At 43.8% G+C, this 16,730-nt stretch overlaps 1 protein-coding gene across 7 annotated transcripts in view; it reads right to left on the bottom strand.

Moving 5' to 3' along the window:
- Nucleotides 1-4,316: 4,316 nt before the first annotated feature.
- PROSER2 (proline and serine rich 2) overlaps nucleotides 4,317-16,730 on the bottom strand; it is a 37,531-nt gene continuing 25,117 nt past the window's right edge. For all 7 annotated transcript variants that reach the window (XM_039871068.1, XM_039871066.1, XM_039871064.1 and 4 more), the window contains 2 exons: nucleotides 8,942-9,194; nucleotides 4,317-7,242 (listed from right to left, as the gene is read on the bottom strand). In XM_039871068.1, the coding sequence (XP_039727002.1) occupies nucleotides 6,221-7,242; nucleotides 8,942-9,194 (1,275 nt within the window). In that variant the 3' untranslated portion in view covers nucleotides 4,317-6,220. The remainder of the gene's footprint in view (nucleotides 7,243-8,941; nucleotides 9,195-16,730) is intronic.

The raw sequence follows: 16,730 nt of genomic DNA, 5'->3' as shown, positions 1-16,730 counted from the left end.
TGACATCCATGGCTTCGAAGAACGGCCAAGGAGCAGATTGGGCCGTTTCCCCCTTGAACTCATTCAGCCATGTCGTGCATCTGAGTCTCTCGCACAGGGGTGTGTTGGCAACCACAACTGGCAATTCCGGATTCCAGAACCAAGTCCTGAGGGAGGGAGAGGGATGGAGCCAAAGGAACTGCTTTGAACTAGATTCCCCCGAGGCAGAGGTCATATGCAGCAGATTCAAGGAAATCCAACCCCCCACCTGGCAGAACCCTTCTCAGGTCCCGGAGGGCAGCCTGCTCCCTTTCCTGCTCTCTTTCGAGTTCTGTGCCACTCGTTGGAATGCTCTTCCCTCTGAGCCTGACTCTGCAATGACACCATCATCACCCGCCTTTTCTTCTTATCGCTAAAGACAAGTCCCTGGACCCTATCAGTGGAAATGTAACTACAAATCAGGGATGAGCCATAGCGAGTGGGGGCAGGGCATGAGGACAATATGGGAGGTGACTCCACGGGAGACAAGAAGAGCTCTATAGAAGAGAAACAAGATGTCAGTCTGGATGACACCAAGAAGGGTTAGCCCCACACACACTCAGAAGGAGGGACAGTTGGAAGGCATCAGCCTGACACAGTGTCACAGAGGGTGCAGGAAGCAGGGAGTTTGCAGTGTGTGCAACTAGGGTGTGGACTCAGTAGCCCCCAAGAGGTCCTGGTGAGGAGGAGAGAAGCCTGCATTTCCTCATCTGTAAATGAGCATTACAGCCCCACCGGTAGGGGTTCCTGAGGAATAAGTGATAATATCCGGCTCCACTCACAGTGTCTGGCGAATGAATGAGCAAATGTTAGATTCAGTTCCACTTGGTTCACCTCCTAAGTTTCACAAATGAAGACAAGTTTCAAACACCTGTTTTACATTATGCACATTTTAATTCAGTTCATTTGGCCTTTAAGATTGGACTGAAAAATAGAGAGCTTTACCAAGTTTTACAAACGCGTGGACTGTGAGTTCGGAAGAGCATGGCCCAGCGCCCTCCGATCTCGGAATTTGGAAAGCAAGCCCCAGGAAGACGAGGCACCTCGGCCGTCTGTGGCAGCATGTGTTGCTGGGAAGGGTCCCTCCTGAACCTGTCTACTCTTTGAAACGGTCTACACATGACAGCGAATAGATTAGAAAGTAGAATTCATAATGCTTAGACACCAACCAAAAGGTCAAGTAAAAGGATATAGTCAATCCTATTGCATGGAAACTGCTGGACAATAGGAGATCTGGTCAGAAGTCTAAGCGAACCTTGTGGCATTGCCAGCCCAATAACTTGTCAAGGGTACGGGTTCAACGAATTACATAATTCTATCAAGGCCACAGAGACCTGACAAGGACAAGTCTCCTACTGCAGGTCCCAACATCAGAGGGATATACTGCATGAGAAGAATCGGGAGTGCCAGGGGTGGAAACCCATCACCTGAGCAGCCGGTGCGCAGGCACGAGCAGGTGCGCACGCATGCGCACAGAGCTCCATGTGCGCCTGCCCTTTGTGCCTAACACTTGGATTCCCTGTTCGTGCAGCCCCACCCCTTAGAAGTATTTCCAGAACTTAGGTTACTCCCCGTAGCAGCTCTGCTTCACACACGAATACTCGAAGTTTATTAAGCATGACCTATTTATCAATGACTGAGTTCCATTAACCTCTGCTGCTGCTCGGGTCGGACTGTTCCGGCCGCCCCGCTACTGTGAGCAGAGGGGTGGTCACCGAATCTGACCCTACGACACCGAGCTAGGCGCTCCAGCACCAAGAAAGGAGACCCCGAGGCCCCCCTCAAAACCGGGGTGGGTTTCCCGTCTTGAATGCTCCCTGAACCTCAGAAGCGACGTCCAGCAGGGGAAACAGCTGGCCTCAAGGATCTTGAAAAGGCAGCGGGAATCAGGAAAACCTACGCTGAACTCGACCCCGGAGGCTGCGAAGGTTCCTCCACGCCCGCCTTTGCTCTAGACCCTAGTGCGTGCGTGAGGCGCAGAGGGCCTGGGTGGAGCCGTGGTGCACGAATTCAGGGGACTGCCAAGGAGCCAGGAGGCGACCAGCATCTGGGGGTACGTCCCAGGATAGCTCAGTTCTCTCGGAGTGTGTGTGTGGGGGGGGGCTGCTCCCACCTCCTGCTCCTTAGAACGATTTCTGGTCCTCCAATTCCAGGTCAGAAAACGCCACCTTTGTCGTTTCGGCTTGCCAAGTCCTTTCTGGAAAACGCCACGTTCCCCCCTTTCACTCAGTGTTGAATATCAGGTTCCTACAGTTTAGAGAATAAGGGAGCCTGAAGTAAATCTTCGGGTGGACAGGGTTGAAGTGAGGATACCATGTGGGGCAGGCTCTGCCTGGCTCCTGGGGTCCTTGGTGGGCCCCCCAGAAGGGCCATAATCAGGACAGCGACGATTGGCATTTCTCGTCTTATGAATCGGCGATGTGTAGGAATGGAGAGACATTTTGGAAGAACCACAACCGTAGTCGCACATAAAGGCTGACCGTTTCAATGCTAAAAAGCGTGGGACGGGGAGTACACTTAGGTCATCATCCTGCTGCCTGGCCTTGTCAGACAAGTGGGTACTCCCACCCGCCTCCTCAGCGCTTTCACTCTGAGGGAAGAGGGTGATTCTGGCGGGAGGAGATGAGGTCAGCGGTGCCCCCTCAGGCGGTCCTGTTTCATTCAGTCAGAGTCCCAGGTTCCCAGGACATAGCAACCTGGAGCTCTGCCTTCTCTTTTCTCAGATACCTGACAGTAAGACTTGTCCAGTGAGTAGATTAGAAAGGGATATGGAACTTGTTCCCCATACTTTAAAGCAAGGAAAAAGCCTTGTTGTGATGAGAAGAAACAAAACCTGTTTGGTGACTTGTCATTTCAATGAAAACACGAAGCTTTCACAGGTGAGCGTCCCCCGCCCCCCGCCCCCACTCCCCTTCCTCCTGCCACCCAGGAGCGTGGGATCGCAGGCCACAGGCAGGGCAGGAAGAAAAACAGAAAAACAAGCCGTGCTCCTTCACAGAACACAGGAGTTGGTGCAAACATTTAAGAACCCAAGGGAGCAGCTTAGGAGGAAAAAGTTTAGTAAACTTGTTTTGCAAGGGTGATAAAATGCTCAGAAACAGTGCTTCATTCTGCCGCCTCCCTTAGGAAAACAGTGTGGCAGCTATCAGTTTCTTGATCCAAGTAAATTGTTTTCATATTTGTCTTAGTTCTCTCTCTCCATTCCTCTTCAATAAACATAAAGAGTGATTTCTTAGATTCCCTGTACAAAAACACCACCTCCAAATCCTCTGAAAGGTCAAATTCCACATAGCCAGACCTGTGGGGATTTAATGAAGAGAGTATGTTTCTGATTCAAGTCTAAGTGTTCTGTAAGGCCTTGCTTATCAGCTCCACAAAGCTCTTCATGAGAGCTTGTTTCAAGTGTGTGGGGGGGGGGACTACATCTGGAGCTCCCCATCAGGAATTCTGGGAAAAGAATCATATTTTGTCAGTCAGGACAAGGAACCAGCACACAGCTTTGGCTGGCCCCACACGGCCTGGGACATCCATCTGAGGGACTGCCCTACCTGTGCCTTTCTCCTCAACAAGCCTCACAAGAGGAGAATGTGAGAGAAAAGCCAAGATCAACATTTCCGCCAGTTTTGTGAAGATAAGTGCATAGATGGGAACCAAGTGTGGGGAAGGGAAGAGAGACTGCACAGAGTTACCCTGGTGACTGTAGAGTCTGCAGATGAGACTCTAGTTGTGGCATTTGTACATTACCTTCCTAAAAGCAAAGGACGTCCCCACCCCTGAATTTTTAAGTATTACGATAAAGAGTTTCATAAAAATGAAGACTGATTTACAAGTATCACTTGAACAGGAAAAAAACAAAACAAAACTGGGCACTTAAGATTTGTCTTTACTTTTTATTACAATTTTGTTTTGAAATATGGTCCTTAAAATTCCCTTGTAGGTGACCATTTAAGAATGTCCTGTCATGTAGTTATGGCAAGGAAACTAATGGCCCCTCAGCAAACTAGATGTTTTTGTTGACATGGTATGTACACAGATTAGTTCACTAGCAGCTGTAATTTGAAACTTGTACAAATCGAATGACTTTAATTACTAGGGTAATTAAATGACTAGAGTAATAGTCAATATAATTATAGATAAATATAATTATGGTAAAAGAAATTATAAACCAATAGGAGGAAAAAATATAACCATTTAAAAGAAAATAATTGAGAATAAGTATAAAATGTGAAAACAAAGTTATACTTAAGATAAGTTTGTTTATTTTTCAAAAATGTCATTATGAGAACAAATATACTATATATAGTCAAGTTCACTTTAATCACGATCAAGACATAGAATAAGATAAAAAGAAATAATCCTTGTATATAAGGATATTCTCATCTATATATAAAGGGTATTTACAATGTCAGCCATATCAAGACCCTCTGTTTTTAAACACTGTATATGGCAGCGCATTTTGTAAAAAGGTATACGGCCCTCAATCCTTTAACCAAATCCAATATAAACAAGAGTAAAATAAAAACTTTTTAAAACCTGTAAAATCAAAGCACCTATTTAAATTAAAACCATCAAGAATCAATGAGATTATTTCAAGAGGATAAGGGCTGGATGAGACACTAAGGAAAACATTACAATCATTTTATGTAACTTACAAGGCAAATAAAATACTATAAAATACTATAAAAAACATCCTTCACAGCACATTTAAAAGTTTAAATAATACTCAACAGGAAAAAAGCAGATTGTGACAGTTGTTGAGACATAGTAACAAAAGGGCGTTAACAGCTAAGTGTGGCCCCTTCCCAGTCCTATTTTTAGAGGTTTAAGATGCCAGCCTTAAATAGTTTTGATGATAATGCTTGTGGCTACAACTCAGCGTGTAAGACATAGTCTCAGAAAAAAAGTTCTTTTCATGCTGTGTCACCTAGTTCGGTGTTTTTTCCCTTTTAAATTAAACCTGAGGGCTTGCTCAAGGAACATGACAGCGGGGCGGGGGGCGAGGGGGAGAGGGTGGATCTGAAGAAACTTTTGCTTCCCACTGTTTACAAGCTATCTATCTTGGAACGTGTAAAACTAAAATTAGGCGATAAATTAAAATTAGGTTAAAATTAGGTGATAACTTTAATCTCTAAAAATGTTCTTCACTAACAAAGGAACTATCTTGCTTATCTGGAAGCTAACTTGGAATATTTAATTGGGAACAAAACACACATTGCAAAGGAAGAAGTACTTGGGTTCACAGAAATATTGTGGAGCTGTGTCCTTAAAAGACTTCCATTGTAGGAAGTAACAATTTCTGTGTCATCTGTCTCAATGCTGAGAGGTTGTGTCTATCAAGAGTAGAGGGTTTTAAGAAGTTTATATATGTAATAACTAACGTGTATGTGCACACACACCTTTATATGTATGTTAACATGTTTCGATAAACATCATGTACATGTATATACACAATACACGCTCATACACAGATCCGCCAGTAACAGACCCTGTAGTCTGACGAGACGTGCTGTCTTCAAATTACCACCTTTCCAAACTCAACCTTTCAATTCCACTCCCATAACTCAAAATTACAGTAAATCATACACTAAAGGTTTCCTTTCAATTTTAATAAAAAGAAGTGGGCAAACCAAATTACATCAAGAAACAAAGGCATATCTAGGGCTGACATACCACCCCCTTCAAAAACAAACCAAAAAACAAAAAAGAATTTTAAGATACTATGCAAATTTAACATATTTTTTATTTTCTTAGAAAAGGAAGAGAAAGCGCTTTTTTAGAGAATTGAGCATAAGAGGCCTAAACTGGCTCTCATATCATGTGCACGGGATGAAAGCCTAGTTTAGAGACTCAAGAAAAACAAATCAGACCCAATCCCCTCCTCCTAAATCCCTCCCGAAATGGAGGGCAGTTACACATCATAGGAACTTACAGGTCTTCAAGGTTATTCTCTGAGTTCTTGGAAAAAGGAAGACACATGGGCCTGGACCCTCGGTTACAGGGCTTCGCAGCTCAGCGGCGGTGGGTGTGGGGTGCCCTCACGTTCACAGGTCCTCGGCCCGGACTAATGAGTCCCAGCACGGTCATCCTAGTCCTCACCGGGGCGCAGCCATTGGGACTGTCGCCATTGCTCTTGACATCCGCGCAGCCATTGTAGGCCAAATGGCCTGGCCAGCCCCCTCCTCCCGCGGCCCCTTGCTGTCCATCACAAGGTCTCCTTCAGCAGGCCGAGCTTCCGCAGGGCCTCCCGGCGGGCCTCCTCCGTGGAGCCTCGGCCGGCGAACTGGACGGTGATGCCCTGGGGTCTGAACCCCACGGCCCTGGGCAGCGAGCCTGACCGCGTCCGGGCATCCTGGCCGCAGTCTGGCTGCTGGCGCTCGTAGAGGCTCTTGCTGGCGTTCTGGCGAGCGAGTTTACTGGTGAGGGCCGGGTCCGGCCGGAAGGTGACAGTTTTCCCGATGGAGGCGAAGGCGCTGGGCTCACTCCTGAGGACCTCGTGGATGCTCTGGAAGCCGTTGGCCAGGGCCGGGCACCGCTCCGTCTGCACGCCTCGCGACTGCTGAGCGCCCGCCCGCCCTGCGGCCCGCGCGGACTCGGCTTCCCGGACGGGGCCCGGCTGGCCCCGGTCACGCGTCCCCTGCTCCGGGGAGCTGCTCCTCTGCTCGGGGAGCTCCCACTTTGGGGCCCGAGCCTCCGCGTCTCCCACGGAGAGGAAGGAGGCGCCGCTCATGTTGGCCAGGACGCGGGCTTTGCGCTCCTGCACGCTCACGGCCGCCTTGGAGATGGTCTTGTTGTACTCGCGGCCCGCGCTGTTGGTCACGCTGATGTTGCTCGGGAAGCGCTGGGCCCTGGGTGCGGGCGGGGCCGTGTGTCGGGGCGCCGCGCGGTCGCCATTTCGAGGGGCTCCGGCAGTCAGGGTCCTCCATTCGCCCGGCCTGCCCTCCTTCGAGGGGGATGTGGGCGAAAGCGCTTCATTTCCTGCCAACTTCTCAGAAATCTTCTGGGCGATAACAAGCGGCGTAGGAACGGAGCGGGGCAGCTTCGGGTGCTCCGCTGGGGAAGGGCAGAGCCGCTCCTTCCGCGGCTGGGCTGGCGGGGCCACAGGTGGGGACGGCGGCCGGAGGGCCTCCGGGGCTGCCCCGTCCGCAACAGACGGGGCAGGCGCCGCTGCATCCTGTGCGCTGCATTCAAGATTAGCAGGGTCTTCCTTTCCAACAGGTCCCGCCCCTGAGAGATAGAGAGAATCCTCATAAGCTACCACCTTATGCAAAAATAAACCCATGACATTTCCTTTCACTGAACCGAAAAGGGTCTCAAAGGGACATAATGCCAACTTCAACAGTCCCTCCTGCACGCTCGACTCCCTCTATCCCTGCCCCCTGGCCTAGTGACAGAGAAGGTGGGGCAGGAGCCTCATGACCACGGGATGAGGAGGGATGAGCTTCAGGGTGAAAGGCTGGCAAGTCAGAAGTGGCCAGCGCTTGGGGAAGCATGAGAAGCAAGCTCCTAAGGACCCATGGTCCGCAGGCACCTAATAGGAGGAAACAGGAACTGACCTAATTAGGGGAATTTACAAAGGGGGAACGGAGGCCGGAAGGCTGTGTGGCACACACCAACCACCCATCAGGCCTTTCTGGATGAAGGATCGTTGGATGTGTCACCTTCCCTTAGAAAAGAAAATGTTTTAGAAAACAAAATTCCCCGAGTGGAATTTAATACGCCAGCCTCGGAGCCTTTACTCTATCCTGAACATACACCCATCGCAGATCACTTAACACTTTTCTGCACTTATGTTTCTCCACCTGTCTCCTGCGGCAAAACTGGAGGCCATGTCTTATTTACCTTTATCTGTGCAGAATTTCACAGGACACTCCCACAGCGCAGGCACTTAAAATTGGCATGAAAATGTCATGTTAGAGAATTGATGGGCAAGGTGGCTTACTTTCAAAATGTGTTTTCCTTGGCACAATTCTATGATCTGACATTTTTAAAGGATCAGTTGGTTCAAATTAATTTTAGGAACTATATTTTTCAAAGAAGTGCGATAAAAACAAGAAATTCATATTAAGGCTCTTCTTTGATGAGATGGCTGCAAACTGAGCTCCATCTTCGGAATCTATAACCATAGTATGTGAAATTCTGTGTAACACACAGCCTTGTTTACAAATAAGGGGGGAAAAATTTCTAGAGGCTCGTGACAAATGGCAGTATTTTGTAGTGAGCAGGGCAAAAATACTTTCTCTTCTATTTTTTTTTTTCTCTCCCTTTCCAGTCCTTATCTCTTGACCACATTCATTTCCAATCTTTTCCAATTAGGAAAAAAACTGGAAGAAAATTTTCTCCTTGTCTATCTCCTCTGGTTCTATCACAGAACTCTTGACAAAGAACATACCTCTCCTCTGATGCCGCCCTGAGTCAAGGTACAAAGCAGATGCTGACCTGAATTTTTGTTCTGACCTTTTTCTGTTTTCCTGAACCAGCTGATTCTTCATTTGAAAAGTCATGCTACAGAAATAAGGGTATAATCTTGTTCAAAAATTGAGATTAAACTTCAAGGGCTAAAACACAAGTACCATGTATGTTTTCTTTATAGAATGAATTATTATCTGGAAGCCATTTCCAATTTTCTTCCATATATATATATATAAAAATATAAATAACCTATTTGTATGCTTGATTAGTCTCATTCTTAATTCCAGCCCTTTTGGAATCTTCCTTCATGTGTCATCGCCTTAATATACCAAGAAAGCGTCTTCTTGGTTGGACAAACTACCAATGGGATACGCCTACCCTGTGAAACTCTGATAAGCTCCAGTAGCCTCCAGACTGGCGAACCTGGGGGAGCCCAACAGGAAGTAGCCCTCTGTGTCTTGTAACACACTAACAGACCAAGCTGGAGGCCTGGGGACCTGCGCCGCCTCCTTACCTGCTGCTTCAGGCACATCCGGCAGGCACTCAGGTTCTCCAGCTGCAGGACCTGGCTGCACTAGGTCGATGACATCTTCTGGCTCCGAGTGACTGGAAGTGCTCCCTTCCAGAGACCGTGGGGAGTGGCAGTGAACCCCACTGTCACATAGGACTTGCTCCTCAAAGTCGTCCTCCAGGGAATCAATAGTCTCTTCAAAAAACAGAATGACATCCTTTTCCTCATGTGTGAGGTACTTCAGGCTCTCATCGTCCTATACAGTAGGTTTAGGGATTGGGAATGGAAGAGATAAAACAACATGGAAGAGAAAAATACACGACTAAGTCGGGATCTACACAGAGCTCAGGGTAGGGTTCACGGCACTCTGAGATTTCCCACCGGGAATGTGCCGTTCAGCTTGCCTCAATGACACACCTGTATGTCCCCCACCCTTTTACCTGCTGTCAAAAAGGCTGTCAAAAAGGTATAGAAATAGAGGATCTTAGACTCTATTATCAGCCCTCGTCTCGTGGCTCCTCATGAGCGAGTGACAGGAAACAGCTCTCCCTCAGCGCCTCCCTGGACGCGGCGCACATCTTACTGTCCTCAGACACACTTGCTTCTCCCAAAGTAGCAACGTGAGAGATCTCTGGGTAAAGATGCTTAACCGGAGACCACGTGTTTATCTCTTCTTCCAGAAACATCACTAAAACAATAATGGGATTTATTTTGTTTAAAGGCACAAATCACAAAGACAAAAATAATAGGAAAAGAGATGACAGCAACAACATTTGGGAAGTTAGATGCAGGACAGGTTTAACTGATTCAGAAGCCCCAAGAAAGGTGAGTTTTAATCAGCAGTGGGGAAAGCTCGTAATCAACCTGCTGAGCACTGGTGGGCCCTCTAGGGACTAGAGTCCCCCTCCGAGTACAAGAGGGCCCCCCAAGTGCTGGAGGGCTCCCCTGAAACCCAGGCACTGGGGGTGCTGAGCAGTTCTGAAGTGTGGCAAAGATGGGATTGAAAAGAGAACAGCTTGAAAGGCTCTTTCAGAAGCAATTGGGTCGCCCCAGCAGAAAACTGGAAGTTTTTTCTTAAAGAAGGTAAAAGAGACATTTGAAGTGGGGGACATCAAGCAGAGTTGACGGTAAAAGACCTTACTGAAAACAGAAGTAAATGAAGCCAAATTGATACTCTCTGCACAAAGTAAATGAAGCCAAATTGATACTCTCTGCACAAAAGATTAGAAGAGTCTCTGGGGATTTGAATAGTCCAAGGACCAAGAGAGGCTGACACCATGGTTCCCCAATGAAACTGCTCCGCAAAGTCGCTCTACAGTGCAGATCGGTCAGCAAACCCCAGAAGAGAATTTTTAATCAGATTCTTAACATCCTAGTCTTAAATGTGTACATATAGCTAATGATCATCAAGCAGATGAGAAAAACATTTCACATGAAAAACATGTCAAAAAAAAAAAGAGAGAAAAAGAAAGCAGCTTATAAGAAACAAACTGCAGACTGATGAAATTTCAAAAGATGATCATTAATATCCTCAGAAAGATAAAAGGAGATACTGAATCCATAAACAAGAATATGATGCTATTTAAAAAAAAACTAAAAGACAAAAAAGAGCTCTTAGAAATTAAAACTAGGACAGCAGAAATGAAAAACTAAATAAAATCCTAGGAGATAAAGCAGAGACACTGGAAAAGTATAAAAAAAAAAAAAAAAAAAAAAATAGGAAAGAGAAGAAAACTAGAGGAAAAGTATGGAAGGGCCAACATCTGAATAATCAAACTTCCAGAAAAAGAAATAAAAAAGAAGGGAAGACATTATCAATATTAACACGTAAAATTATGAAAGAAAATGCCCCTAAACAGAAGGATCAAAAGGGGCCATCAGAGTAACCTAATGAACAAGAACAACATGGACTTATGGCAAGGCATATACATCATCGTGATGTTTCAGTACACCAAAGACCAAGAAAGGATCCTGGAAGCTTCTCAGAGTGAAGCGGCCACACCACAAAAGATCAGAATCCAGAACAGCAACAGACTTCTCAGCAGCAATATTGGAAGCCGAAGAAAACGTTGTGATCCCTTCAGAATTCAGAACTAGAATTCTATACTTAAACAAATTTCGGTTAGGCTAGAATAAAGATGTTTTTAAGACATGCCAGGTCTAAACAGCAGATCGCCCTTGTCTGCCTTTCCCTGGAAGCTACCACAGGGAGCGGGGTTGTTCTCCTAGACAAGGGAGGAAACCAAGAAAAGACACAGGAGCCAGGAAACGGGAGACTGAGAGGGAATCGCAGGGTAATGGTGGCGTCCCCAGCAATGACCACTCTAGTTGAGAGCAGGCCCGTGGGCAATCCAGAACATGAAGCAAGCAAATAAAACCCAAATAACTACGAAGCACAGAAAAAACTGAAGCTGTGTGAGAAAGCACATATCTATGAGTCAATTTACCTATGACAATCACACACACACAAATATGTTAATTAGATGAGTATTTATAGTAGTAAGAAAACAAGCAAAACAAGAAACAACCTAAAATGTCCAATAATAAGAGCATTAACATTAAATCATGGCACCATTCGCAAATGGAATATTATTTAGCCATTTTAAATGGTGTTTTAAAAAGAATATGATAGTTTTCCCCCCAAAAAGTGTTCATGTTTCACTGTTCCCTTCAAGTCCTTGTCCACATGCATACATATTTTGCATAAATAATATGTAGAAGTTATATATTTTGCTTTTTACCTATAGTTATTATAATTGCTTTTATGTGTAGTCTCAATAACTACTGACTGTGTGATAGTTATATTTATTAACTGGCTATTACAAATTCAAGGAATACAATGTTAACTGAAAAAAATGCAGATAGAAAAATAGAGTTGTCTTGATTTGGTTTAGATATATGCATACTTAATATGTACACAGATACGAAAATACTGAAAGAATATATAGTCAATCGTCAAAATAGTGAGGGGAAATGAAGGTTAAGTAACAAAGAAACAGTATGAATTAAAAGTCATTGAATTTGGTGAGTAGAAAATGGGAGAGGGACACAGGTAAGGCAAATGCTTTTCATGAACCTTATAAAACTATTTGACTCTATACTGTGCTCATGAACTTGGACAAAACAATAAAAAATACGGTGGAAGCAAAGGTGACTAAGAGCTGCTCCACCTGGTGTGGAGTCATGCTTTTCACACTGTGACTGAGAGGTACTCAAATGCCTCTCCAACGCACCTAACACTCAGGCCCATCACGGGGCCTGTAGTTTCCACAGTTTGAGGGACTTTTCTTTCACGTAAGGCACAGTATACATTTGTTTTGGGAATGATTAGCCCAAGAATACATGCAAATTTTTCACACTAGCCTGGCCAGATTAGCTGAAAAGTCAATGACTCAGAAGACTCTAGAGCGTGGGTTAGGTCAGAAGATGTAATAGAATACTGCTGTAAGAGAATACTGCTAGAGAGATATCTACAGCGTGGGTTAGGTCAGCCCATAGAACAGAAGACTGCTGGGGAGGATAAGCAATACATAGCCACTGGATATAAACCTATATATAAAATTGCTGGGTCATAAGATAACGTGTCGTCTTTGGTAGCTACAGCCAGTTTTCTGAATTGCTGTACTAAGTTACACTCCCACCAGCAGGCCAATTGCTCTGCAGCCCTGTGTGACAGGTATGTGCCAGTGTCCCATTCTGATTTCCAGTCCATTCCCAATCAGATTAGCATTTTCCCCCATATTTAATTGGCCATTTGGAGATCCCATTATGAAGTGCCTGTTCAAGTCTTTTGCTTATTTTTCTACCAAGGTGTCTTTAAAAACATAATTTATAGAATTATATATACTAGATACAAATCTTTTGTTGGATATATTTATTGCAAATATCTTCTACTCACTGGCTTGCCCTTTCTCTTTTACTGGGGTCTTTTGATGACTTTTCCTTAATTTTAATGTGCTATAGTGTAGTGATCTTTTTTCATGGTTAGAGCTTTCTGTGTCCTGTTTAAGGAACCACTATTTACTGCATGGTCATGAACATAATTCACCAATGTTTTATTCTAGAAGCATTATTGTATTTAACCTTCATATTTAGTGCCATAATCTATCTGGAATGAACTTTTGTGTATGGCGTGAGGTCAAGATCCACTGTTTTCTAAATGGATACCCAGCTGTCCCAACGCCACTTTTTGAAAGACCATCCTTTCTCCACTGCAGGTCTCTTTGGTTGTAAATCAGGTGACAGTACATGTGTCGGTCTGTTTCTGGGTCTTTGTTCTGTTCATCTGTCTACTTGTTTGTGTACTCATAAAACACTGCTTTAATTATTATAACTTTATAGTAAGTCTCAGTATCTGGTAGTTTAAGGCCCTCCAGTTTTGCTGTTCATTAGGTGTGTGCTAGCATTTCTTGGCCCTCTTTAGTTCCATATAAATTTTAGTATCAGCTTGTCAGTTTCCATACACATATAAATATACACACCACCCCTCCCTGCTTGGACGTGGATTGGGACAGCACGGAAGTTCCTTGGATTGAGGAGAACTGATGTTTTACAATAGTTTTTGAATCCACAAATAAGGTATATGCCTTCACTTATTGAGGTTCGTGACTCCCAAAGTGTGGTCCCTCGACCAGCAGCAGCAGCAGCAGCAGCAGCACCTGCGAACGTATTAGAAATGCAAATTCGTGGGCTGCATCTTAGACTACTGAGTTAGAAGCTCTACCAGGTGGGCCTTCCATCCGTGTCTGGGTGATACTGATGCACTCAAGTCTGATGTGCACTGATTTGGTTCTTTAATTTCTCGCGATAATATTTTTGTAGTTTCTAGTATGAGATTTTACACAGCGTTTGTTATTTGTCTTCTTAGGTATTTGATGATTCTTGATGCTATTACAAATTGTATCACTTTTTAAATTTTCTAATTTTTGCTAGTATACAGAAATAAAGCATATTGACTTTGTAATAAGTAAATTTAACAAATTTGCTGTGTAATTATTATAGTTTCTCTGTAGATTCTCTTTAATCTTCTGTACAATGGTCTATTAATGACAGGATTTTAATTTCTCCTTTCTATTCCTTATGCCATTTATTCATTTTTCATTCTATCTTATTGTATTGGCCGGGCTCCCCAGTCGCTGAATAGAAGTGGCATCTTTGTCTTGTTCCCAATATCGGGGAGAAAGCTTTTAATAGTTCATCATTAAGTATAATGTTTGCTGTATATTTTTAAAAAATGATCTTGATCAGATTAAGAAAGTTTGCTTCTATTCCTAGTTTGTAAGTCTATTTGTTTTTTAAATAATGAATGGGTTTTGAATTTTGTCAAATGCTTTTTCTTCATTTATTATACTGGTTCTCAGTTGTTTCTCAGGTGATTTTACCTTCCATGTGGCATTTGGCAATGTCTGGAGACATTTTTGGTTGTCACAAGTAGGTGGGTGTTACTGGTATCTTATGGACAGAGACCAGGAATGGTGCTATACATCATACAATGCACAGGTCAATTCTCCACGTAAAGAATAATCTGGCCCAAAATATAGCTCCTCACCTGAGGTGAGATGATCGTATATTTTTTTCTCCTTTATTCTGTTAATGAACTGACTTATAAATCAATTCCTAAAAATTAAACCAACCTTGCATTCTGGAATAAATCCAGCTTGGTTGTCACGATATTATCCTTGCTATGCATCACTGATTTTGATTTGCTAATATTTTGTTCAGAATTTCTGCATCTATATTTACAAGACAGATTGGCCTGTAATTTTCCTTTTGAGTTCTGTATACCTCTTCTTTTTAAAATTCCAACTTTTGAAACATTATGCCCTAAGATTTTGGTTCATAGCACATCTTCCTGTTCCACGTTTTCTGAGATTTGGTGGGAGGAAGGGAAGAAACAGGCCGATTTTAAGAATACTTTTTTTTCCAGATGAAATTAGAACAGTTTCATATTTGACAGCTACACAGTCCCTGTGAACTTCAATATTCCTTCTAATAACATGGTCAGTATGAGAGGCATTAGAAGAGTGGCAAGATACTACAAGTGAAAATGGGCACAAAGTATTCCTTATCCAGTACTTTTTATTGAGCACTGGACCAGAAAAGACACACACACACACACACACACACACACACACACATGCATGCATGCAAAAAATCGTATTGTAATCTTAGTAGTCTCTATGTCTGCAAAACATATGATTAAGGAAATTATTCTTTATTCTGGGATTTCCAGGATCTGACCCTACCTACCTTTCGAACTTCACCTCCTGCTACTCTCTCCTTTATGCTCTACTGCAGCGGTGGTAAACTTTTTCTGTAAAGGGCTGGATAGAAAATATTTGGGCTTTGCAGGCTTTATAATAGCAATGATTTAACTCTTCAGTGCCAAGTGAAAGTTATAGATATTATGTTAGTGAATGAGCCTAGCTTTGTTGCAATAAAACTTTATTTACAAAAACAGGTGGGGGGCCAGATTTGGTCCACAGGCTGTAGTTTGCCAATTCTTGCTCTATAATCAAATTAAATCAAATCACTTGCTATTTCCTATACCTGTTTCTGAGTCAGCAGTGCCCATCTCCGCATAGCTACATCCTACCTATCCTTCACGGTCTAATTTAAATGTCACCACACCTCTAGCCTCCTCCCATAGCATCTACTGAATCATACATTCAAATATTTGAGCATCTACTAAGCATCGTGTAATATAAATACAACAGTGTGAACAATGTTCTCACTGTCTAGTTGACCATCAAATGAGGGCTTCAGACAAGAAGATGCAATTACTTTAGAATGTGGACTGACTATGACGAGGTGACTGACTCCGGGTGTTATGGACACATACAGCATGAGTATCAATTCACACCTTTAGGGAACGGGGTCTAATATGGAAAAACTCTGGAGAAGAAATGATATATGTCAATAATCTGAAAGAAGTGGGTGAATTAAACAAAAACGGACATAGTCGGAAACGTATTTTGGAGAGATGATGTTGGCTACAGGGTGGAGAATATTGAATATGGGAAATATTTAGACAAGAGCTAAAAGTCGCCTAAACTAGAGTAGTGGTAAAGGGAATAGAGATAATGAGATGGGTTTGAGAGATATTTAAAAAGTAGAACCAACTATTTATATAAAATTTTATTTTCTACTATTGTTCATCACCCATGCTTTTCACCTCTGCTGGACTTAACACTTAAAGGAACACTCATGTCTGATATATCTGTGAACTATCCACAGAGACTGGGGGTTGCCTTATATCCAGCAGGCAGTCATGGTAACCAGAATGCCAGCTGCCTCCTCGCCATGTCTGTCTGTTTCGGCCTCTGGCAGCCAGAACGTGAAATTTTCAGAAGGAATCCAATGGCACTGTTCATTCTGTGATTTTTCTAGACTTTCTTGCAGGTTGGTGGGGTTATCTGGAGGGTCACACTGTATGGTGTAGAGCCTTCCTGCCTCATCTTTTCTCCACACACCTTATTCTTGCTTGATTATCCTGCCCCCCATCACTCAGCCCACCCTGCTCCTAACTCTGCTGCTCTCCCAGATTCACCTCGACATTTCACATTTTCTTCTATCCATACAGAGTAGTCAGTGATTCAACAACAACAAAAATCGTTACGAGTCTAAAATCATTAGGGCTCACAGCAGAACACAGATCCCTCCAGTTAGTAATTACAAGCATGAGGACTGTTGTTAGGATGACGTGATAATGGTGACAACCATAACTCCCCCCTCCAAAGGAACCACAGCTATTTGTCTAATAAGAAGTCTAGGGAAATAAATTAATGCTCTC

Source organism: Pteropus medius, unplaced genomic scaffold (genome assembly GCF_902729225.1).
Source record: "Pteropus medius unplaced genomic scaffold, Ma_sr-lr_union100, whole genome shotgun sequence".
Classification (NCBI taxonomy): domain Eukaryota; kingdom Metazoa; phylum Chordata; class Mammalia; order Chiroptera; family Pteropodidae; genus Pteropus; species Pteropus medius.
Note: the sequence above shows the minus strand (reverse complement) of the source record. Positions and strands in the feature narration are given on the sequence as shown.